This window comes from Oryx dammah, unplaced genomic scaffold, assembly GCF_014754425.2.
Source record: "Oryx dammah isolate SB20612 unplaced genomic scaffold, SCBI_Odam_1.1 HiC_scaffold_14, whole genome shotgun sequence".
In the NCBI taxonomy this organism is placed as follows: Eukaryota; Metazoa; Chordata; class Mammalia; order Artiodactyla; family Bovidae; genus Oryx; species Oryx dammah.
Window position 1 is genome coordinate 355,346 of NW_024070198.1, and position 26,200 is coordinate 381,545.

Genomic DNA, 26,200 nt, shown 5'->3' on the forward strand with positions numbered 1-26,200 from the left:
ATGACAACTTAAAATCTCTTATTACTTTGATCTAAATTTCGACTACTGGTTTCCTTAATGGATTGATTAAATATCCAGAAAGATGAATACAAAGAAGTTACTGTCCTTTTATTACTGACCTGGGCCACTTATAATTAAGCAGAATTAACATTCATTTTGATTGAAAACCCAGAAACTGTATTTTCTTAGTATCAGTACTACGATCAAGGAAAAATCCAAGGTCATAATAGGCTTTTCCTAGATTGTTATTAGGAGATTAATGTAGCTTAATCACACCCATTTTACTTTCTAGGCTAAGTAATATTAAATGGTGATTAATTCTTCTTTGAAACTTACAAGTACAATCTGCACATACATGATTTTGAGAATAATTTAATATGTTAACTTCGACATACAACTATACTCTAATATCAGTTTTAAATGCAAAGAAAAAGATCTTTACAAGAGCAAAATAACCCACAGGCCATGAGATTGTTTTTTTGTTTTTCCTTTTTTGTTTCAACAGATGTGCACCACAATGGTTCCACATGTAAGGCAAATGCCGTGAATATGAAAGCTACAGTTTACCACACATCTAGAACCCAGGGGAGGTGAATTAGACGGAAGTGGTAGTCATTCTAATTAAACCATCAGGAAACATCATGACAAGTTGGTTTGCAGCATCTAAAGTGTCCATTTAAGTGTCTTTTTTCTTAATGATCAGAGGTCCCACGTTGTCTCCAGTTTCTTCATTGTGTTTTGTGTGAGATCCATCACAGAGTGGGAACTAGAAAGAGAAAGAATGTGAAATGTCTAACTGCAAAATCAGTATTATGTTTGGCAGAGTAGGGTGACACTTAATTCACATATATAACACGATAACTCAGTAGATTTTTCTTGGCTACCTTAGAGATGGTTTTCTGAATGAGCATATGTAAAGTGTACACACTAAGGAGGAGGAAGAAATTGACTTGTGGATAAAATACAGATCATTAACTGCATTTCCATTTGTGATATCTGCTTATGGATGTGAAAAACCTTTTTTATGTTTATGTACTAGTCATATTTCCTTTCTAGTGAATTGTATCCCTGACCTATCTACTGGAAAGAGTTTAAGTTCATAATTTGTTCAAAATCAATCTGTTCATTATCCTTTTGCTAATCAAGTTTATACCAATTTTTCACCCCAACCCTTTTTATTTTGCTTATTTGTTCATATCCTTAATTTCTCTACTTTCATACAAATAAGCCAGTATTTCCCTTGTTAACATCCATCATGGAGACTTCTTTCTCCTGGAGATGTGATAAATTTCTACTTGTTTTCAAGATCTCACATTGCGGAAAAGGGACAAAACTAAATATTTAACATGGTTTTTCCCAACGTGAGCTGTGCAAGAAGTCCTGCAAAATATTCTGATTTGGTTTCATTTTGTATAAAAAAACATATACACGTCTCTTGGTTAACAACATGTATTATTATTTTAAAGAGGAACTACTATTAAAAACACACACACATGGGGTGGGAGTTGGGAGGAGTGGTTCAGGAGGGAAAGGACATATGTATACCTGTGGCTGATTTATGTTGACGTATGGCAAAACCAACACAATATTGTAAAGCAATTATTCTCACACACACAGATATACACACAATTTTAACCTCAAATTTCCCAGGCTGACTGGATTTACAAACACTTCTTTGATGTCCATTATCATCATGTTCTGTGGAGTGCAATTTGCAAAATGCTGTTCTAAGAACAGCACTTAAGAATCTGTTGCTTCAGTATTATTAGAAGTGGTTGCCTCCCAAATTGTTATACATTCATTCAAAATTTTATCAAAACTAAGTCTACATATAAGTGTTTATTTATAGGTTCCACATTATCATATTCATCAGCCTATTACGAGATAATGACTGTGTTTAAAATTGCTTCAGTATTAGGTAGGGCTGGTTTTCCTTCACATTTCTTCTTTGTTAAAACCTTCCAATTATCCTTTACCTATTTATTCTTCCAAATAAACTTGAGAGTTTTTTGGCCAAGTCCTATTTTATTTCTCTTCTGTTCTTCATACTCAGGTCTCACACATTTTTCTGATATGAACATTTCTGCTTTATATGTTTTACAGGCATTAAGTATATATTTTCATATCTGACTATTCTTGATATATATCACATACATATTTGTGTGTGTGTGTGCCTGTGTATCACTTGTTTTTTGCAAGTATATCCTCTTTATTGTTAAATGATAAAAATAAGAACTCAACACTGTTTTTAGGTGTTTCTCAGGATTTTATAATTATCGGTAAATTATTTTCTTTCCTTCTATATTTTACCTTTTATTTTTATTTCATGTCAAATGATGATACCTAGAATCTTTGTTTTATTCTTTTTGTCTGGAATGTAACTTCACTCTAGAATAAGGTACACTCTTCCACTGAAGGAGCCTATTTAGAAGAGTAAAGTGCTAGGAGTCTTGGTCTGAAGAGTAAGATCATCTTATTACTCCATCAAGGAAGTATAATTTTCAGGACCTGAAACTAGACAATGATGGTATATAATCTTTAACCTTGATGAAATGTATCCAAGACTAAAATAACATTCAGTTGATGTTAAAGAAGTTCAATCTTAATTTTACTATCTGTATATAATTCTGAGAGGCAGTAAATCAGTTAAAAACTACCTTGAAAAAAACTCAAGGTATCATCATATTGTAAATTTCTAGATGTAAAATCTATCCTGGGGTAGCAATACAAATGTGATATATATGAAATTTAAATTGTTTCTGTCAATAAGATGTGGCACAGTATATTCATATTACAAACAAGTCCTTGTAGCAAAAAGATGAACTCAAGCTTTCAGGGTTTTCTTGCATGGATGACAAAACAGGCCATATAAAAATCAAATGGAACTGTATTCCAGAGCAAAGAACAGCATTTCAAAGTGACATATTTTTAATATACAAACACAGGTGATTTTACAGTGAGAAAAAAGGTTTGCATTGTAAAAAAAAAAGAAAAAAAAAAACAAACTCCTCCATTTTTATAAATAGGGATTGACATATACACACTACTGTATATAAAATAGGTTAACTACTCAGTTAATGTATACAGGAAAAGAAACTAGAGTGGATATACGTATATGTATAACTGATTCACTTTGCTGTACACCTGAAACTAAGACAACATTGTAAATCAATTATACTCCTCCCCTCCTCTAAAGGGCTTCCCTTGTGGCTCAGCTGGTAAAGAATCCTCCTGCAATGCAGGAGACCTGGATTTGATCCCTAAGTTGGGAAGATTCCCTGGAGAAGGGAATAGCTACTCACTGCAGTATTCTGGCCTGGAGAATTCCATAGACTGTACAGTTCATGGGGTCAGAGTCAGACACAACTGAGTGACTTTCACTTTTGTTTCTCCTCCAGAAAAAAGGAGTGACTAAGTAGACCCTGGCTATTTCTTAATTAACTTTTATGCTTTTTTTTTTTTTTTTAAGTATATAAACCTCTGCATGCCTTTAAAATGTAAACTCAGGATTCAAAATCATTCTGTTCAGAGGCCAATACATCTTTTAATAGTACTTCCTATATTACCTAATATTAGTCAGAATAATTTCCCAAACTTCATGTGAAGATTAGGCATTCTGTATTTATCCATTAGTTCAGTTCAGTTGCTCAGTCATGTCTGACTCTTTGCGACCCCATGAATTGTAGCATACCAGGCCTCCCTGTCCATCACCAACTCCCAGAGTTCACTAAGACTCATGTCCATCAAGTCAGTGATGCCATCCAGCCATCTCATCCTCTGTCATCCCCTTCTCCTCCTGCCCCCAATCCCCCCCAGCATCAGAGTCTTTTCCAATGAGTCAACTCTTCATATGAGGTGGCCAGAGTACTGGAGTTTCAGCTTTAGCATCATTCCTTCCAAAGAAATCCCAGGGCTGATCTCCTTCAGAATGTACTGGTTGGATCTCCTTGCAGTCCAAGGGACTCTCAAGAGTCTTTTCCAACACCACAGTTCAAAAGCATCAATTCTTTGGCATTCAGCTTTCTTTACAGTCCAACTCTCACATTCATACATGACCACAGGAAAAACCATAGCCTTGACTAGACGGACCTTTGTTGGCAAAGTAATGTCTCTGCTTTTCAATATGGTATCTAGGTTGGTCATATTTATCCATTAGAGATTTCTTATTTTAAGATGATGAAAAGATTCAACTTTTTTTTTCCAACAAACAACAAAGAGCCAAAATGAGTTATTTCAAGAAAGGATTAGCAATTTCATAAAAATGTGCTATATGTATTATGAAATATATTTATTAAAATTAACTCATATTTCTAAATACAGTATAAACTAATGAATGGTAATTATTGGTACAAAAATTCAAGTGGCAAATTATCTGACAATATTTGTGTTTTTCAGAAAGTGTCTTATTTCATTTTTTACCTTTCTGTGCAGGAGAAAGAAAACATGTGGTGGATATATACTTTTGAGCATAATCTAGGAAGTACAGCAGTTTTTGTATTAAATAATAATATAATGAAAACATGAATTTTATTAGCCCTCTTTCATTTAAAAATTTAAATGTGTTAAAAATGTCAAGCAAAGAGCTGAAATTTAAAAAAAAAGGTATATTTAATTCAGTTAATGTAGTATCAATACTTAAAAGAATCAGAAAATTGATGAGGAGAAAACGTTTAGCTCACAGATGATTCTAAATTTCTTCTAAGATGTCACTGTTTATTTATTAACAAATCCTGGGGAAAAATTTGAGAATTAAATTGGCTGCCTTCTCTCTATGTCCAGAAAATATCCTATCATTTGTTAACCCAACTAGAAAATTACAAATCCCAAACAGCTTTACAAGTAGAGAAGACAGGGTGTGGAGAAGAGATGGGAATAAATGATTAGGGGAAAAAAAACCCTAGAGATCCTTGTTCTCCTCTTGGAAAGTTAACAGACTTGGTAGGATGTTCATAAGAAAACACAAAATGTGTTTCTTCTTAATGGTTGGTTCTCACATCCCAAATTAAGCTGTTTCTGTTTTTAGGGAGATTCAACATGGAGGTAAATAAGTACTCCTTCTTGAATTATCTATTCTACTTGCAAAAATTAAAAGAAAAATTCAATCTTCTTTCTCTAAACTTTGTATTTTTAATTAGAGTTTGGATTATAATTTCCAAGGAGGCTGCCTGGGGCCATTTGGCTCATTACCATAAATTTTTCTGAGGAATGAACTTGCTTTGGTTGAGAAAGAAAATAAAAGCAATGAGATCTTTGAAACTACAAGAGAGAAGATGACATTTTATATCATTCTTATGTACTTAACTTTAGCAATGTTAAGCATAAGATAGTAGATATAATAGGAAAATACGTAAGAAAAAATTAAGACTTTACAGGACTGTCTTCATATGGATTGGGCAAGCAATGTAACCAATATTTAGAATATTGTGTCTGTGAAGAAAGGGAGTCAGTGCAACACACCTCTAACCATTAATGGGATGGAGACTTTCCATAATCACAGCCCAGCTCCTCAAAACAAAAACAAACTCACCACTAACAAAAAAACCCAACTCAAATTCTGAAGTTGTAAAGGAAAGAAAATGATTCTCCAGTTACTTTTCAACTTCAGTTGAGCTACTGACATGAACTGGCTCATCTTTCCCCTTATTTCTTAGTCTGCTTTCTCCTTCGGTCCTTGTTCAAACTTTCTCCTGCCTACCCAATGGCCATCACATAACTCAGCAAATGATGTAACCTATTTGAGGTGTGTAGGGGGTGGGAATCTAGTAAGACTGCTGAAAACTGTTCCCTTTGATATCAAGGTTCCCTCACCTTGTTTTAAAAGACTATTTCTTGTTAAGGGCGAATCTCAAATCATTGCTTGTACTTTTGTTTCCTTCCAGTCTCTCAACCCACCATGGTCTCAGATGGGATTTCTCCCTGTAGTTGTTTTAATCATTTCCTTTGTATTAGCTCCTTTTTCTCTCACTTTACTTAGGGATAGCCCTTTTGTGAAATACTATCAAACAAGCTAGTTTCTGAAGAGCAGAGGCCATACCAGGGGGGTGGGGTGTGGGTGGGAAGAGAGGAGGAATGAACCATGTTGCTGCTGCTAAGTCACTTCAGTTGTGTTCCACTCTGTGTGACTCCACAGACGGCAGCCCACCAGGCTCCCCCGTCCCTGGGATTCTCCAGGCAAGAACACTGGAGTGGGTTGCCATTTCCTTCTCCAATGCATGAAAGTGCAAAGTGAAAGTGAAGTCGATCAGTCGTGTCCGACTCTTAGTGACCCTATGGACTGCAGCCTTCCAGGCTCCTCCATCCATGGGAATTTCCAGGCAAGAGTACTGGAGTGGGGTGCCATTGCCTTCTCCGAACATGACTAAGAGATCTTATTCATTAGGTCTGAGAAAACTACTCAAAATGTTAGAAACACACAACAGGTTACTAGTGACTGTATCTTAAGAATGAATTAGAGGGGAGATGGACAAATTAAGGGGAGATGGACAAATTAAGAGTATGGGGTTAACATACAAACTACCACACATAAAAAATAGATAAGCAATATGGATTATTATTATTATTGGATATAATAAAATCCAATATCTTGTAGTAACCTATAATGGAATATAATCAGCAAAAAAAAACCCCAAACTGCATCACTACACTGTACACCTGAAACTTACACAATATTTTTTTTTAACTTTTTATTTTGTATTGGGGCATAGCTAATTAACAAGCAATGTTATGGTAGTTTCAGGTGAACAGCAAAGGGACACAGCCAAACATATACAATGAAACTTACACAATATTGTAAATTGACTATACTTTGATAAAAAAAGAATGAATTAAAATTGAATTAGTTTATATCACATGAAACTTTTTTTTTGGATAGGAGCTTAAATTTTGTTATATTATTAATATTATAAAAACAACTGGTTTATATGAAGAAAAACTACTGAATATAAACTCAATATAGCCATCTAATCAAAGTTATCAGTTATAGGCCTTCTGTGCATAGACATGTAAATATATGACTTGGCACCTGTGTGACAACCTTAAAGAACCTCAGGAATGTGTGGAGTTTTCAAAAATTTCTGGAGAACAAGCACATCCACTAATTTGAAAAGCATTCAAAGTGATCTCTGAATCCACTCATGTGAGAATAAAAAGTGCCCAAGCTTCAGTGAAAATTCAGAACTGACAAATCACAGATGCAAAGAGGATTAATAATGACATAAAAGACAAGCCTAAAAAGAAAGAAGACATTGAGAAAACTGAAACATTTAAACCATTAGCTTGTGTCCATTTGTGATTTTTCCTGAAATACTTGAGATCTTAGTTTGTAAAAGCCTATATTTGCTTTATTGACCTTTTGTTGCTGTTGTTCAGTTACTTAGTCATGTCAGACTCTTTGTGACCCCATGGACTGCAGCATGGCAGGGTCCTGTCCTTCACCATCTCCTGGAGTTTGCTCAAGTTCATGTCCATTGAGTTGGTGATACTACCTAACCATCTCATCCTATGCCACACCTTTCTCCTTTTGCCTTCAGTCTTTCCCAGTATCAGGGTTAATTCCAATGAGCTGCATCTTTGCATAAGGTGGCCAAAGTATTGCAGCTTCAGTTTCAGCATCCATCTTTCAAATGAATCTTGAGGGTTGATTTCCTTTAGGATCAACTGGTTTGATCTCTTTGTAGTCCAAACACCCAACCAAAGCAAACATTCTTGGCTTCACTCAAGCAGTCATCGTATTTCTTTTTTTTTTTCCATTCAGCGTCATATTTACACATTCATACTGTAACCAACTTGGACACAGCTCCTATTCTAATTATTCTGTTCAAATGATGCCAAAAGGTCAATTGCCTAATTGCTTTACCCCATAGTCTTAGTTTAATAGTCTATTCACCTCCTTGTCTTTTGTACACACTGATGTTCATAACAAAATCTTCTTTGAAACTTTTCCCTTTTTCACGATATTCTTAGTTTTCATTTAACTCTGGTGTCCATTTCATCTCCTTTTTTGACTCTTTTTCCTTTTTAGAAGACACAGAAAATTCTCCAAAGATTTCTTACTTAGCCCCTCCTTGATTTTTATCTGTACCAAGGATCTGCTGCATTCCTATTCTTGACTCACAGTTCTGCTGATTGCTATCTCCAACCCTGATGTCTCAACTTTAGTCCCACACTTCAGACTGCTCTGTGTTTCTATTCAAATGTCAATTAGTCATGTCAGACTCTTTGTGACCCCATGGACTGCAGCATGCCAGGGTCCTGTCCTTCACCATCTCCTGGAGTTTGCTCAAGTTCATGTCCATTGAGTTGGTGATACTACCTAACCATCTCATCATCTCATCCTATGCCACACCTTTCTCCTTTTGCCTTCTCCTTTTGCCTCAATGTCACTCTTTGAAATTGCAATTTTCATTGGTGTCCTGAAAAATCAGCCATTCACTCCGAATTCCTTATTTCCATTGATGGCACCATCTCATGTAACCCTATCTTAAGCAAGACACTTCAGTGAGCTTCAGTTTTCCTCCCTCAATCTTCCACACAAATCATTCACAGCTAATCCTTCCTTCACTGGCTAACCCTTCCTTCAAAATGTTTCATATATCTGTTCATTTTTCTTCATTTCCACAGTGAGCACTCTGGTTTAAGTGTAACTTTATGTCTGAACTCCCTGACAGGGTGCTCCCCCATGTCGGGAGGCAAACTCCTTTCGAAGATGGAACAGGAGGGAAGGGCGCAGGGCACAATCTTTAAAAGAATGATGTAGCCCAAGGACATGACATAAACTGATTAGAACCGAAAAGGCCCAAGATGGCAAACAAGTCGACTTCCACTAGAACTTAAGCCTCCATATAAGATCATTGGAAAGCTGGGTTCCAGTCCCCACCACATGGGCTACAGTCCCAAGCAGGGTTCTGGCTGGGTTCGAGACCCTGCACATGGGTTCAAGTCCCAATTTGAGGTGAACTGTTTCCTTGGTACTTAAGATTTTTGATTCGGACTTATTCTTTTGAGGAAGGAGGTACAAGGATCAGAGTAGAGTCTTCATTGATTCATCTTCCCAGGGGGCAATTGAACTCCTATGGATATCACTATGTCTTTCCAGAAAATTTGAGCCCACAGTATAACAAGCTCTTTCTTTTATTTAAAGCACTCATAGTGCACCAACTATACACATCTATGACACATGCTGTTTCACTATTTTAAGTGTTTTCATGCATGTATCTAGTAATAGAAGCTAAATGAACTATTTTAGATCATTGACTAAAGGACCAATACAACTCTGGACTTAGAAATTTCTAAAGATATTACTAAATTCTTAATTTAGTAATATCTAAATTTATTAATTTCTAAAGATATTACTTTTTATATCTTGGTGAGCAACTAGAGAATGAAACCTATTATAGGTATTTATTCAAAAAACAAACAGATCTAGACTATAGAATATTATTGAGAATTATTTTCTAGCAACCTCAATAGTACGTATAAACAATCCCACACTCCAAATGAACAGTGCCCTTCTGAAGGAACAATTTGTTGTAATGGCACTATCAATTTTTGGTTCATATTCCGTGTGTTCATCAAGCAGTTTTCAAACAGAATGACATAATCTAAGTGGTACCACTGGATTATACAACATCAATTACAGCCAGAGAAGGAGGTAAGTAGGATTGCTTTCCAGTACCTGGTATGTGACTTCTTCCTTATCTGCAACATGTAATTTGTGATAATGGCTTTCCACTGTGGGACGAGGTCCCTGATACAACATGCTTTCAGAAATAGATACATCATTTTTATTGTCTACGTTCTTAGGCCTCATAGTATCAAATCTATTTTATTTAAGTGCTAAATAGTGGCAGTACACACAGTATGTCATCATATTTCTCTAAATATACCAGAAATTCGAAAGTCATTCAATGTATGAAGCTTTTCAAGATGACCTTAGAAGAACACTTTACCATCTTTAGATCACTAGCTGTCATCACTATCTAGAAGCTGCAGGTATCACAGACATACTTCCAAATGGAACTTGATAAAATGCAATTCTCACAAAAGAAAAAAAGATACAAAAAAATCTTGTGTTAGATATTTAAATATAGGAGTTGCAGCTTAAAGAAAGCTTAGGATACAGGGTCAGTACATATGTACCAGGTAAGAAATCTTCAGGGGCAATTTTCTAATAGTTTCTCTTGATATTTCTTTTTTTAAACTAGCATTTAATTTTTATTTATTAAAAAAAAAAAACTTTTATTTTCTATTGAGGTATAAAATAAAGACTCAGTCATGTCTGACTCTTTGCGACACCATGGACTATATAGTCCATGGAATTCTCCAGGCCAGAACACTGGAGTGGGTAGTAGCCTTTCCCTCTTTCTCTAGGGGATCTTCCCAACCCAAGGATTGAACCTAGGTCTCCTGCATTGTAGGTAGATTCTTTACCAGCTGAGCCACAAGAGAAGTGCAAGAATACTGGAATGGGTAGCCTATCCCTTCTCCAGGGGATCTTTCTGACCCAGGAATCGAATCCAGATCTCCTGCATTGCAGGATTCTTTACCAACAGAGCTACTAGCTGATTAACAAACAATGTTGTGATAGTTTCAGGTGAATTTCTAGATATCTCCAAAACTTATCCTAGAATCCAGGAGCTTGAAATCCCAAGAGGAGGGAAAAAAAAAAAAGACCTATTTCTCTTTGTATTTATTTATTATTTTAATTTTTTATTTCTCTTTTTATTTAGGCTGCATACTCCTTTTCCTGGGATAGGGGACACTAAGACACACTTGGGGAGGAAATTCTAAACATAAGCAAAGGAATTTTTCCCTCTTCTTTGGCAAAGAATATGGTTACATTCACCTGACTCAACGAGGGTGTGATGTAACTTTACTGCGTGGTAGTTATACATTTCAGTAAATGTATTCCTGAAGAGTACACAGAAAATAGAGAAAACAGACATTCCATTAAAAAGAGAAAGAAAAGAAGAAAGGATGGTGGTGGTGGTGGTGTAGTTGCTAAGTTGTGTCTGAGACCCTATGGACTGCAGCCCACCAGACTCCTCCGTCCATGGGACTTTCCAGGCAAGAATACTGGAATGGGTTGCCATTTCCTTCTCCAAGGGATCATCCCGATCCAAGGACTCCAGGTGTCCTGCATTGCAGGTGGATTCTTTACCGACTGAGACACCAGGGAAGCCCAAAGAACAGATATCTTAACAATTCATGATGATGCCAGCTTGACAGGATAATTTGAAAAAAGGAATGTTACATTAAAAATGACATTGACATAAAGGACTTGTTGCTCTTACCTTTTTGGACCTCCAACAACGGCAGTACACAGCTTTATCTCCCAAATCCTCCATGTCAAAAGCATGTACTACCTTGGGGTTGTCTTTCTGGATGTGAGGGTTTACCATAGATTTGTTGTGATGATCTTTAACATAAAATCTTTTGTAAGCTAGATAACCAACTGCAGCTGTTCCAGCAGCAATGGTAACAGCTGCGATCCATTCAACTAGAGTAGGGAAGGAAAACAGGAATAATTATCAAAACCAAAATGCATACTTATAATCTAACAAGAACGTTCAGGAAATGCAAGTTTTGAGTATTAAGTATCCTAACATTCAAAGGTTTTTAACGTTAACAAAACGATCAGAACACACTGGTGTAATAGTCCCTGGTTAAAACTTTCCCCAGCCCTTACTGAGGCAATTGTATATTTTCTATTGAGTGATGTTAGCTAAATTAGTGAGCCTGCACATACCTATTGCTTAAAAAAAAAAAAGCAAAAAACCTGATACATAATGAAATCCAGATTACAAATAAGGCCATAAAAATTCAGATTACAAACAAGAACCTCTTATCCCTCTTACTTTCAGGAGGAGATTATGTTAACAAAATGACTCATTTAAATAGTAGGTCCTATAGTCATTTAAAAAGGAATAACCTCAAAGAGAAATGCTATCCAAAGAAAAAGCAAGAAAAGACAAAATTAAACCAAGCCTTAATATTAAACATTCAAAGGAATATATCCAGCAGTATTCTGGTCTTCAAGTCACGCAAATTTTTTTTTTGTTTTTTAATTTCAAAGTGTCTCATTAAAATAAAAACCAGAATATACTAATTTCATAGAAAACATAATATAATTACAGTTAGATTCTCCTTTAATAAATTCTAAATTTACATGATCCACCAGTGAGTGATGTGAATTCTCCACAAATTCATTTTAAATTTAACGACTGTTTGTATGGCTGAGTCCCTTCACTATTCACCTGAAACTATCACAACATTGTTAATAGACTAAACCCCAATACAAAATGGTTCAGTGTTAAAAAAAAAAAAATTAACTAAAAAAAAAAAAGGCATTTTCCTGCCCAATTATTTGCTTGACTAATAGGCCATCTATTTATTCTTTTTTTAAAGTAGCTTTTCAAGGATCCTTTGGAAATCCAAGCACTTAACAACTACCCCAGTTCCAGAGAATTGTGGAGAGAAGAGGGTGCTGCATAGTCTGGTTAGCCTCAGCCTCAGAGGAGAGTTGTCTAGTCCCAGCATGGAGTAGACTGCAGGAAGAAGTTGAACAGGGGTCAGGATAAACACACTGGACTGCGTCCCAGCATTTCCTGAGTCAGATCTTCTCAGTGTTTGAAATAAGTTCCCAGACTATCAAATAAAGCCCTAGAGAGATAAGTACAAAAAACACATTCCAAAGCCAAATAAAAACATAAAATGAATAATTAACTGTATGGCTTACTTGCACTACTGAGTCAAATTTCTTATTGTACTAATGTGAGTAATCATTGAATCTAATTGTATCTTACATAAAATTGGAGCTCATTCTTACAAAAGTCTAATGGAAGGAAATAACCATTCCCACACTTAGTTCCTTTTATCTTAGTCTTCTCTTCTAGCTTGTTTAATAATTTAGTTTTTATCAAGTGTTTCTAATTAGCACGTTCCTTGGCTCCTGTTTTCAACCACAGTATTTTTCTCTGCGAAAACATTTAGTTTGTTTTTCTGGCAACGTAACCCTTCTATTCCTCCCTGCTATAATCCCCTAAAACAAACATTAACTTTATACCATTCCAATGTGCTGCATGACTGCAAAAAGTTAATAAGTCATTTGATAGCTTCAAACCTTTGCCCTCATTGAAAGATATTTTCAGCTACACACCTTGTATAGATTTGTCTTGAATGCTATGTTTCATTAATCAAACATTAAAAAAAAATTATTTCTTTATTACAAATGTTATTTTTTTCCTCAGTGATAAAGGTTATATATTTTTTGTTTTTGGTGCCACTGTGCATCTTATGGGATCTTAGTTCCTTGACCAGGGATTGACCCCAAGCCCATGGCAATAAAGGCCTGGAGTCCTAACCTCTGAATTGCTGGGGAGTTCCCTGCCTTGAATTTTACCTGCTTCATAGTATCATTCTGTGGCAACTCCAAGCAGGGCTGACACTAGCTCTGACTTCTAGTTTGATTCAAGATCTTTGTTTCTGATGCATTTTTTCAGTCATGGAACTTCCTAGATAAAATGTCCGGAGGTATGGGAATCCACTTCTTAGCTAAGGGAAAACCACTCTGAATAGCTAATTACCCATCACAAAATGGGCTAACATAGAGCTTCAAAGGTATATATTCAATTATGTCTTCTGAATGCTGAATCCTTAAGGCAGACTTAAAAGCAGGAAACAGCCAAAAGACTGAAATAAATAATTCCCTAAATGCTGTTGATCTTAGTTACTGCTTACTTTGGAGGTGAAATTTGAAGTATTGCTAACATATGTTTTAATGGTGCTTACATATTATATAAATGTCTGAAATTGAAAACATCTACAACTGGCTAGGATTAATTTGTCTCAAAACATGTACTCTGTTACCCTAACCCAAGGAGGGTCACTTATGACAGTATATAAATTTCACGGCACCATACGTGTGCTAGGGAAATGGCTTTGCATTTGCTCCAATGAGTTTGATAGAATCATAGAGTCAGATAAGGTCTTAAGAAAACAACTTTCATCCCTCCCTCCTTCCCAAATTCTAATTCTCTAACCTCATTAGAGACAAATATAAAAGTTCCCAGAATAAGAAAAATGTTGCTGTTTTATCATTTCATTACTGCAGCCTGAATCAGTCTTTTGGCAAAAAGCTATGGATGCCACTGGCAACTCTAGGGAAAAGAGAGAAAAGGAAACTATATGGAGATAGACGAGAATAATGATGGATTCCAAAGTCAACAAGTACAATGGACAAAGAACTGAAAACCCAAGACAGTAAACAGATAAAAGCAATAAGCAAAACCCTAACATTTAGTTCTTGATAGTGTATACATCTATGAAGAACAGACACAATCTCAGGGTAAACAAGGGATTTTATCAAGACCTAATTTCTAAAGAGATTTCAGTTGGCACCTTTCAGACATTCTTTCAAAATTGGGGTCCAGAAATATCCTGAGCTTTACTTCTGCCTCTTCTAGTTATCCTTACTTCCCTTTTTTGTATGCCTCTCTCAATGCACAGTAGTCCTATAGTTAGATCAAATGCTTCCTTTGCTTAACCATGCTTTCTATCTATACAATTATCACATATGCCAATATAGAAAATACAAAAAAATACATTTCTAAATAATCCTTCCCTTTCTTACTTTTCCCTTGGCTTACATTCTTTGTATATATTCTTTGGTTTTCTTAGGATTAATTACAGATAGAGAAAACATCAACTTGTTCCCAAATCCCACACCCTCATCGATAACTCATTTCTTAACTTTTCTTTACTGTGGGAATCATTTGCTTTAACCCAAGACAGAAATCTCACCCTGCTTCTTTTCCTTTAGCCTCTTTTCGGCCCCAAACTGTCCTCTCCTAACCAGTGTCAACTGCCGTGGAATCAGAATGTACCCTCCACCTCAGGAGAGGGGGAGGGGAGCTGTGCTTAAATCTCTGCCTTTCTTGGGTCTACCTCAGATCTGTAGGCTGTGCCTGGTAATGTGTTTCTTTCCAGGACAAGTGTACAGGCAGTGTCCAATGTTAGTTCAACAAAAAGATATAACAGATTCCTAATTTGAATTTGCTATTCCACCTGTCTATACTACTATCACATTGCTCTCACAAAAATGACTTCTCTTTGGCCTTATCTTATCCTTCAGTATCAAAGTGTGGAATTCAAATACTTCCTGAGATTAAAAATAAAACTTCATATGGAACGCTTCAGATCAACACAGAAAATAGTGTAATGAACTCCCACTTACCCTCACTCAGCTCCAACAAATATCAATTCTCTGCCAATTTTGTTTCATCGATAGCTCCCAAGTCCCATCATTATTTATTGCTTATAACCTATAGGAGCTTCATTATTTATTGCTTATAACCTACAGGAGCTATCTCCTTTATTTGCAGTATGATCTGCACATTCCTTCTCAGATAAAAAACAAATCCTTTAAGTGACTCAATAAATTTATTGAACCCAAGCAGTATTTTTATATGTTGAGATTAAATGGAATGGAAAATTATAATTAGTTTCAATAAAAGAGACAACGATATAACAGAGGATTAGTTTTGGTTACATGCATTGTAGTGGGGGCGGCTTCCCTGATGGTTCAGTGAGTAAAAAATCCCCTTGCAACATAGGAGACCAGGGTTGGAAAGATTCCCTGGAGAAGGAAATGGCAACAACTCCAGTATTCTTGCCTAGAAAATCCCATGGACAGAGGAGTCTGGAGGGCTACAGTCCATGGGGTCCCAAAAAGTCAGACACCACTTGGTAACTAAACCACCACCTCCATTGTAGTGCTCAGGGTTTGGGTTACATAACAAAGCACAAGGCAGATAGCCTAACACCTATTTTATACCTTGAGAGTAAAGTAGAAGGAAAGGGATTAAATTAAAGATGAGAGCAGATTCAGTGAGTTTTAGAGATACAGAGGAGCAAGAAGTTTAGTAAACTTCCTAGAAGTCATCTATTGGGTATGAGGAAGAGTCATTCGAGAATGGGGACTCTGTAGCAGTGAAAGCTGCTTAATGTTTCTTATAGTTTCTAAAACTGCAATAAATATTTGGTGTCCTATAAAAAGGGGCTTTTCAGGTGGCACTAGTGATAAAGAATCTGCCTGCTAACGCAGGAGATGCAAGAGTCTTGGGTTCGATCCCTTGGTCTGGAAGATCTCCTGGAGTAGGAAATGGCAACTCACCCCCATATTCTTGCCTGGAAAGTTTCATGGACAGAGAAGTCTATCAAGCTATAGTCCATGGGGTCACAAAGAACTGGACATGACTGAGCACACATACAAACACACACTCACAAACATTACATAAAAAGTAAGTTTGGTATAAGAATGTCAATTATACATCAGTAAGGAAAAAAAAGTGGGTACCAAAAGCCATCTCTCTGATTGGGATTGTTGGATTACAATTCCAATTACTCATCCTCATTGCCTCTACCAGATTCATGTCCTGACCTGATCTGCATTCATTTTATTTCTAGCCCAACCATTATTTTTTAAAATTTATTTTATTATTCTTATTGTAATTTATTTATTTAATTTTTGGGTGAGGCGAGTGGCATACAGGATCTTAGTTCCCAGACTAAGGACGGATCCCAGGACCCCTGCATTGGAAGTGAGTGAGTGACAGTTGCTCAGTCGTGTCTGACTCTTTGCAACCCCAAGGACTGTAGCCTGCCAGGATCTTTTGTCCATGGAATTCTCCAGGCAAAAATACTGGAGTGGGTTGCCATTTTCTTTTCTAGGGGATCTTCCCCACCCAGGGATCAAACACAGATCTCCTGCATTGCAGGCGGATTCTTTACCATCTGAGCCACCCCAGAAGCTTACTGTTATTAAGAGACACTTCTAAGTATAAAGATAGGTCAACTTAAAAAGTATCAGCAGATAAATGCTTGACTTTATCTTATACCTATAGACAATACATTAGAATATGTAATGAATCCACACACCTTTTCCAAAGGAATACCTGAAACAGAAGTAGCAATAAAGCTGTAAATGACAATCATCAATCAGATGAAATAATTTAGATGAAGCTTTTCTCTAAGAGATTTGCTACTCCATCTGTCCTGAGTCCTAAACACCAGACCCTCAAGGAAGTCTCCCACCCATTATTTTTTTACCTGAATATAAACAAGAATTCTGCATGCATATATACACCCTTTTATTTTTAACATTTATTTATATCGTGCTTTGTTGTTACGGTGGGTTTAGTTGCTAAGTAGTGTCTGACTCTTTTGTGGCACTGTCCAGTGCCAAATACCATCCTATTCCCTTTATAACAATATAGTATATACACAAACTATAAAACATATATATATAATTCACACTTAACTGAGAAAAGACATGATCATCCTCCCCCAAATCAAAAGATTTAAGCTGATTTTCAATCTATAGCAATGAACAGGTTTGGTTTAAAAACAGAGTAGAAGAATTTGAGATCTAAATGGATCTGTCCCTTGCCACACCACAGTATTTGTGGAAGAAGGCACCCATAGAGGTGATTTACAAAGGCTCTGGGCCCCTCCTCATAGTCCTCACAACAATCCTTATGCTTTTAGGTGAAATAAAAACTTTCAAAACTTGAAAATAAGTTGTGCAAATAACCAGCTCTTATATACTGCATTAGTAACTTAAAAATGTCATGCGTTATCATTCTCATTCAGTTACGTAACTTTTGGCTACAAGTGAATTTTCCAATTTATGGAATCTATTACAAAATTAGGGCACAAGGTACCGGGGATCTGTTATAGAATCTGGCACTACATGAATCAATAAGGCTATTTTAAATTAACTTCTGGACAATCTCTTTACCTAACTACTTTTACAGGGAACCAACCCTTGAGGTGTGGTGTTTTATATCTGGGCAAAGATCACCTCTATCACGCAGCGGGTATACATTATTATATTAACAATTATATTATCACTAAGAGTTGCTATAAAGTGAAGCTCCATATTAATGGACTTCTAGAAAGTCCCTTAATTTTAATCGGACCTTCTCTGAAGTAACATTTCAGAAAGCTGGGTACCAGCACTAGGGAAGCAAGGCTGAGAAACGTGAAACGAGCTGTTTTCAATCCTCTCTCCAGGACTACCGCCACCGAGCGCCAGATGCTAGAGGCATAATTGAAAAAAAAAAAAAAAAAAAAAACCCACCTCCAAACTGGTAAAACTGAAGACCTCGGATTGGGTTTCTTCCTTTTTAAAAAAAATGTGCAAAACTAAAATGTGATTAGTCATGCCTCGCTTGAGAGCTGCAGGAAATCCACGTTTTCGCTCTACGGTGATTTAAACCTTGAGACGGGGGAAGGGTTTCTTTTTTTTTTTTTTTGCTTTTGTTTTCACCTTTCCTTTTTCCCCAAGTCTTGTGACCTAACAGAGAGGAGTTTCAGGGGAGAACAAGAAAAGCTAGCAGCGTAGCGGGATCATTAGGATTTAGGGTTTAGCTAGCTAGGGGAAACGAGGTCTACACCTGGGTAGATACCTGCATGGCCCCCATGGCACTTATGCCCCGCGATCATAGCCTGATTTCACCCCCTTGCCCCATGCGGCCCGGGGAGCCTGCAGGCCCGCGGAGCTTTTGCCCTTCTGTATTTCAAGGTTACAGGACTGGCGGGAACGCACGGCAGCAGTATCAGTCCAAGGAGCTGCAACCAGTGCGCAGGCCGACAGCCGCACCCACTCCCATGCCCCACTTCACCTCGTACGCTGGAAGTCATACTCATGGCGCCGACGCTTGTAAGGGTGTGCACAGGACACTGAGCACAAACCGGCTCGCGCGGACAGCAGGAGTCAAGGTGCGACAGGCGTACGTCCTAAGGGCACTGACTCCAGGCAGCTACCGCGCAGGCGCCGCGGCTGGCCGTCAGCACGTGTGTATTAAGCACCCGGGCTGATACTGAGCATGCGCGGAACTTAGTCCCGGGCCTTTAGGAAGTGTTGAGTACGGATTTTGACAGCCACAGGAGGAGGGAGGAGGAAGAGACGGAGAGAGGTAGCAACTGAGTTTGCGCAATCCTGAGGGGCTTGGTCCTGCAGCCCAGCGGACCCACCTTTGGAATAGAGAGTCCGGGCCAGGTTTTATGTCTCTCCCAGGTTTGCGGATTTATGAGGGTAGATTGTATGTGCTGATATAACACTTGCCATATTCGGATATCTAAGATTTCACTCCCAAGTTTCTTGCTTAGTCTGGTACCTGTAAGGCCAGGTCCAGTTTTCATTTGAAATGCCAAACACAGGAACCAACTGTGGTGTCCCATTCCAGAATCTCCCCCTCGCTCCCGGTGTGCACTGCTCGCCCCCACCACCACACCTTTTCCCCCCCTGATTTCGACACAATTCTCCATCTATGGACCATCTTGGAACTTGCGTTAAGGGTCCAGTGGGAGAGAGAGAAAAAAAAAACACGTGCTCACTTAAAAAAAATTTAAGATTATTTCCTATCTTCTGCAGTCTGAAATTAGTGTCGGTTTCAAAATTTTTTGAGTAAGTTGTTTATAACTTGTTATAAGTTGTTTAGAGGCACCAATTTGGTGAGGAGGATAGGATTACTTAAAGGGTGTTTCGAAGGCTGCCTGGTTTTACTCCTATTGTATCTTTCCGGAGCGGGGATTGCGGTAAAAGGTGGTCTCCCGAGCCACCCAGGGCAACCCTTCTGCCTCCCAATTCTTAACGAGTGACTGACTGCCCCTTACAACTGCAAGAACCAGACCTCTTTAAGCCGGGGACGCGCTGAAGCGCGTACTGAATGAATGAAGTAACAGCCGGGGCTGCACCAAAAGGCCCATCGGGTGGGGATGAGAAGAGCTCCGCTCGTGCTCGCCCTTTCCAGGTCCTTACGCTCGCCGGGGCAGCGCCGAGCGCGCGCCCCGCCTCGGGGGTCCCGTCGGGCGGCCTCTGGGCATGCTCAGTAGCGGCGGGTCGCGCAGTAGGAAGCTAGCGGCGGAGGCGGCCGTGCGAGCGGCGCTGACGCGCGCGCGGCAGCTAAGGGGACTGGAGGACGGCGGGAGGGGGCGGGGGCGCGGGAGGTGGGGCTCTCGTCGCCGTCAAGGCCCCGGGGAGCGCGAGGCGCCGCCGCCGCCGCTCCTGTGCTTGGATCTGTCTCCAGGGCTGCGCCGGGATCGGCAGCCGCGGCGGCAGAGAAGCGGGAAACTAGAGCCGCCCCGAGGGGAGAATTGGGCAGGGGAGCGCCTGCGCCCCCGCGGCGTCATGGGCCCCCTCCCCGGGCCACAGCGGGCACCAGCCGCAGGAACCCCCGGGCCTCCTCGCGGCCGAGCCTGAGCGACCCTCGGGTCCTGCGGAGCCCTCTCCCTCCGCCCTATTTTTTCCCCTGCTATCGCCGCTGCTGCCGCCTCAGCTCTCCGTTATGGCAACGGAGCCGCCATCCCCTCTCCGGCTTGAGGCGCCTGGCCCCCCAGAAATGCGGACCCCACCGGCGAGCGAGACCGCCCCCGAGGGCACTCCGAAGCCGGCGGGCGGCAGGCTCCGCTTCCTCAACGGCTGCGTGCCCCTCTCGCATCAGGTGGCCGGGCACATGTACGGGAAAGACAAAGTGGGTAAGTGGGGGTGGCGCGGGGCTCGCCGCTCCCCTTCCGCCTTCGCGAGACCCCGGCCGGCGGAGGCACCGGGGGGCTCACTGACCGGGCTGGACGCCTGTGCTGTTGTGCACGCCGCACCATGGATCTCTTTCACTTCCCCCCAGAGCCTCGCGACCCGTGCAGCAGGGGCTTGAAAAGTGGGGCGATTTCTGGGATGTGGGGTGTCAGGCCTGCAGTGGGAGGTGGCGAAAGAGGAGTGTCTGGTCTCCCCAGAGAGGGTGGATATTGATTGGAGATGGCGTTCATTGTTAGTGAAAATAAGGAACTTCGTTTTTACTGGATGGGGAAGTAAATTCTCCCCTGAGCACAAGGTCTGTTTATTATAGGCGGGTAGCTAGTATTGCAAAAGAAAAGGAATGAAACGCAGATGATGCTAATCTAAGTGCTTCTCTTTTCGGTGCAGCTGCATAGCTGGAGGGGAAGAAAAAACAGTTTTGTTTTTTTAATGTTTGTTTGTTTGGGTTCTGTTTTGTTTTGGGATAGCTTGTCCTTGTTTATCTCTCTCCCCCGCCCTTTGGAGAGGTTTTTCTGATAGCTCTTGGATTTCTATGGGAGGCGTGGTTTCAGTAATGCTGAAACTCGGATTCACGGTCGAAAATTACACCCTGTTGTTGTACCAGGATGGTACACTGTTAAGACAGTCATTCTTGATCATCTTTTTAAGACTGTATCTTTAGCCTGTGTAATACATTTTTTGAGTCACAGCGTTTAAAGCACAATCCAGGGCCTTTTTATTCTCTTGGTAATGTAAAAGTTCAGTTTAGGAACTGGAATTCACCTAGCTTACTCACACTGGTTCCTAGGCCATGATTACTTGGGGAAATCAGATGAATATGTGAGTAATGCGGATCTTTGACCTGGAAACCACTGAGGACGATTTGGTTTGTGCTGGTAAGATGATTCTGGCTTAGGCTAGTAAGATAATACTGACATTTTAAGCTGAGATAATAGGCCAAGACTGCTGGTTAAGTGACAAACCTCAGGTCATACAGGTACTGTGTGGAGAATATGGAAACCAAGGGCCCTGCCTCGTAGCACTTTTTCCCCACCATGTTCTCAGGTGGCCCAGTGGTAAAGGATCAGCCTGCCACTGTAGGATACTGTGGAGATGAGTTCCATTCCTGGGTGGGGAAGATTCCCCTTGAGGAGGAAATGACAACTCACTCCAGTATTGCTTGGGAAATTCCATGGACAGAGGAGCCTGGCAGGCTGGCTACAAACCATGGGGCCGCAAAGAGTTGAACAAGACTAAGTGAACACACACACTGTGCTTGCAGAAAACCACTCAAACAAGGATTTTTGAAAATGGATGGGACAATGTATGTATGTTAATTGTCAGAGAACAACATTTTCCAATACTTTTATCTACTTTTCTCTTTTTCAAAGTTAGGGGTTAATGATGAGTCAATTGTATTCCTTTCTTCCCTTTAAATTGTTAAATTGTTACTTCCTTAGAGGCTCAATCTTTTTATTCCGGTAGCCTCCTGCGGCCTGAGGCTCAGTTAAACTCGGGAAATGTTGAAAGAGTGAAAATTATCAGTTATTTTGATACACCCAGGTTAGGAAACAAATAATTGTTCTCAAGTGCTTAGCTTAGAAGTAAGGAAACATTATCAAGGTGCTTAGAATAGCACTTTGATAGCATTCTCCTATATGTCCCCTCTGTTAATGGAAGTTTGAGAGTAATTATGGAATACTTTTTCATAGATTTATACTAATGAATTTATACTAATGAACATACCTACTGATTTATACTAATGAATTATAAAGATGATATTCCTAATAATATTCTAGAGGCATGAAAAAAATAATTGTTTCCCTGAGAGTCCCTAAGATGGACTTATGTACAAAGGAGAATGAACAAAATATCCGAAACTAAACCACAAACAGGTTAGTGTAACCACTGCTTATCAAAGTACGTAATGGTGAACCTGTTCAGAGTTATCTCTGACTAATAACTAATGTACCTTAAAGCTACATTGTAAACAGTGACTGAAAGAGTTTGTCATCCAAATGAACTAATCAAAGGAGTTGTATAGATTCTAGAAGCTGGAATCCTTAGCTTTATTTATTATTACATTTAACTTAAAATGTTATTAGTGAAAGGACACCTGAATGATAATCTACTTTATTCATAGCATGGATAGCAAGATGGTAAGTAATTCAGAGTTTGAGTTTATTATGTCTCTGTACTATCATAAATCACTTAGAGTTGTAAAGTACATATTGTAGTTCAAGATGTACTTTGGCTATCAACTGAAATTCTCAGAATAAACTTTGCTAAAGACATTGTGGATTAAAAAAAAAAAATTACTATTCATTTAGTAAGCAGGGGTCTTCAATTTAGGGTTAATGTCTTATCTATTTCCAAAAGGGATTTGTTGGCTTTATTAAATTAAAATTTAAAAAATATATAGCACCAAGTACTTGAATAGAAAAATGGATCTTATTATATTGTTACAACTGCTTAAGAAGATTATGTTATAGTTCTGATATCAAGAGCTATATTTTTTGTTCTTCAGTGAAATTATTTCATCAAAGTATATTTATGTCTTATTTTTAAGAATACAAAATATTTGCATTTTCAAGTTGTAGATTGTACATGATCTTTCAAAGTAAAAAGTTCAAACATATATCAGTGCCTTTCCCCCTATTTTCCCTCTCTCAGGGCAATCACAAACACTGGTAACTTTCTGGTGTATCCTTTCAGGCCTTTGTTTCTGGTCACATATGTAAACACATTAACACACTTCCAATTTTTCGTACAAATATATCTGCAACTTCTGGCTTTCATTTTGTATTGTGTTATATAGTATGTCATATTTTCATGCTTATACTTCATCTAAAAAACTGTTGTATGGATAGTGGATAGTGGAGTATGGATATGTCATAATTAGTCCTCTGGTGATGAAATTTTAGATTTTCACTATTTTCTGTGTATGTGTTAAAAATAATGTATTAAACAGTCTTGTACATCATACTATACCTTGCACATTATACAACCTTTTTTTGGCTATGCTGCAGGCCTTGTAGGATCTCAGTTCCCTTGACCAGGGATTGAACCTGGGCTTCAGCAGTGAAGGCCTGGAATTCTTTACCACCAAGGAACTGCTGGGTCTTGTTTTATACAACTTTTCCTATAGATATGTTTCATAAAAATGTAATTGCTACCAATTTGAAATCCAAAAGCTTGCCAAAATGTAAAATCCTTTTTTGTTTTGATATTTAACATGTACCATTAATTTCCTTCAAATGTCCTTGAGGTTTTAAACAAGTTGAAATCAGGTGTTTGTATCTTAAATCCAATTTAGGATATAGAAATGAAATGGTCTATAGGGAAAAGAAGGATTTAAACGGATGTTGTTCTGGGGGAAAAACCCACAACTGTTTTGGCTTACTACTGGTCTATTTTTTTAAGATACCCTCTGAAACTAATTGACTTAAAATAATTTCAAACGTCCAGAAGAGTTATTAGAATATTATAGGGAATTTAACATTTTTCTGAATTTATCTCTCTGTATATACATATTTATTTTTTTCTTGGGCTTCCCTGGTGGCTCTGTGGTAAAGAATCCACCTGCCAGTTCAGGAGACGTGGATTTGATCCCTGGGTTGGGAAAATCCCTTGGAGAAGGAAATGACAACATACGGCAGAAAACATACGGCAGAATTATGTCTCTGAAATCCTATGGACAGAGGAGCCTGGTGGGCTACAGTCCATGGGGTCATGAAAGAGTCAGATATGACTTAGCGACTGAACAACATTTTTTCTTTACTATTTGAGAGTCGGTTGCATACATCATGTGCCTTTCTTTACACAGTAATACCTCAGTGTGTAAATCTTAAGAATGTACTTTAGTGTGTATTTCTGTAACCACAGCACATTTAACAAATATGGAAAATTTAACAGTTTGATACGGTGACACAGCTGTGGAGCACAGCCCTTGGCACCTGACTGTCGCTGAGCTCCATTACCACCTTACACCAGACACCCCCACCCCCACACAGGTAGCGGTCCTGTTCTGCCATCGGTTGACACCACAGTGAGCCTCTCCCACGAGCAACTGTCAGTGAACTGCCATTAGTGGGGGATTCAGCCAACAGCTGGGGGAGTGATGGTCGCCAGGTGGAGAGTGAGGTAAGAGGCAGACCCCAGCCTTTGCCTAGGGGGCCCCTCCACCTCACCCAATCTTGGGCCGCTGGATGATCTGGGGGCCCCAGGGAACAGACTGGGGGCTGTGTTCCAGAGCCCTAGCCAGGGTCAGCCTGGCCTGGCCCAGGCCTGGGGACCGTAGTGAACCTCTCCTCTACCCCTGCCCGTGCCAACTAATGGCAGTGGTGGTCTGCATGGGGCCAATCTGTGGGCGTTGGCCCCTGCCATTTGGGCGGCCTGAGGAGCCTGAGGGCCAGGTGGGTTCGGGGCACTAGGCTCCCTCACTGATTACAGTTGGGCAGGGTCTGGGGACCTGGCCCTGAGGGAGCCACCAGCTGAGATCTGCCTCCTCTTATTTAACCAGGATCTGGATCTCAAAGGGTGAAACTTGTGCCTTGGGACCTGGCTCTTTCTTGTCTGAACAGAAAATAACACATTAACACATAATTTGTTTGGTGGAGATTTACGGGAACATCATTACCTGACCATGACCTGACCTCAAGAACTAAGGATCTTACCCTGCAACAACTAACCACACCCCTCGCTCACCTTTCCTTTAACACTGCTTTGCTGATAGCTCTTGGGAAGTTTGGGGTTTTTAAGGCATGAACCACTGATTTCCTTGCATGGCCCTGCAGTAAACCTTTCTCTGTTCAAGCTTGTTTTGGTATCGTTTGACCTCACTGTGTGTTGGGCACAGTAACTTGTGTTTCGGTAATAATACAGTACTTCATCTATAGTCCATATTCTGATTTTGTCCACTGTTCCAATAATGTCTTATATTTGTTTTTTTCAGGATAGGGTCTAGTCTAGAATCATTTGTTGCATTTAGTTCTCTTGTCTCTTGGAATTCTATAATTTGTAACAGTTTCTCAGTCTTTTTAAAAATGATAAGATTTTGAAGAGTACAGGCTAGTTACTTAATAAAGTATTATTATTTAATTTGGGTATATGATGGGTTCTTACGATGAGATTCAGGTTATACTTTTCTGGCTGGAATGTTATACAAGTGATATATAAGATATCCTTTTTAGGGTATCACATCTAGAGGTCCACACTGTCTATCTGCCCGTTATTAGTGATGTTAACTTGATCACCTGGTCCAAGTGTGGTTTGGCTTCTCTAGCATATAGTTAATATTTTCTCCCTGTGTTACTAAGCTGTCTGTGGAGAGATACTTATAAGTTCATGAAAATATTGGGATCCTCATACTTTACTCCTAGATTAGACATCTAATGATAATTCTGCCTGAAGCAGCCTTTACTCTGATAGTGGAAAAATTGTGATTTTCTTTTTTCATTCTACCACTCTATTTTAATAGTCAACATTCTATAGTCAGTGAGGTAGCAAAGAGTCAGACACTACTGAGTGACTGAGCACTGATTCTAAGAAATAGCTCCAGGAGAGTGCAGGGGTTGGGGGGAGCCCCTCCACTCACAGATTTAGAGAGCAAACTAATGATTATTA

The 26,200-nt window shown here is 39.2% G+C and overlaps 2 protein-coding genes across 4 annotated transcripts in view; one reads left to right on the forward strand and one right to left on the reverse strand.

Moving 5' to 3' along the window:
* Positions 1–356: 356 nt before the first annotated feature.
* Positions 357–18,930, reverse strand: CISD1 (CDGSH iron sulfur domain 1). 2 transcript variants are annotated; one of them, XM_040254654.1, is made up of 4 exons: positions 18,684–18,830; positions 12,451–12,545; positions 11,292–11,497; positions 357–766 (listed from the first exon to the last, which is right to left on the reverse strand). In XM_040254654.1, exons 2-4 carry the CDS (start codon positions 12,488–12,490, stop codon positions 677–679), a joined length of 336 nt encoding a protein of 111 aa, XP_040110588.1. In that variant the 5' UTR covers positions 12,491–12,545; positions 18,684–18,830; the 3' UTR covers positions 357–676. The 2 variants fall into 2 exon arrangements, with proteins under 2 accessions (XP_040110588.1, XP_040110589.1); XM_040254655.1 differs by lacking the exon at positions 12,451–12,545 and having other exon boundaries at positions 18,684–18,930.
* A 1,112-nt stretch (positions 18,931–20,042) lies between these two features.
* IPMK (inositol polyphosphate multikinase) overlaps positions 20,043–26,200 on the forward strand; it is a 55,528-nt gene continuing 49,370 nt past the window's right edge. For both annotated transcript variants that reach the window (XM_040254656.1, XM_040254657.1), the window contains exon 1: positions 20,043–20,538. In XM_040254656.1, coding sequence (XP_040110590.1) covers positions 20,349–20,538 — 190 coding nt within the window. In that variant the 5' untranslated portion in view covers positions 20,043–20,348. The remainder of the gene's footprint in view (positions 20,539–26,200) is intronic.

Coding starts and splice junctions, on each gene's coding strand:
- CISD1 (XM_040254654.1), bottom strand. CDS start 12,490: ATGCAGCACCCTCTTCTCTCCACAATTCTCTGGAACTGGG. Junction 11,498..12,450: donor CACAATTCTCTGGAACTGGG/GTAGTTGTTAAG, acceptor TCCCTACTCTAG/TTGAATGGATCGCAGCTGTT. Junction 767..11,291: donor GTTGTTGGAGGTCCAAAAAG/GTAAGAGCAACA, acceptor TTCTCTTTCTAG/TTCCCACTCTGTGATGGATC.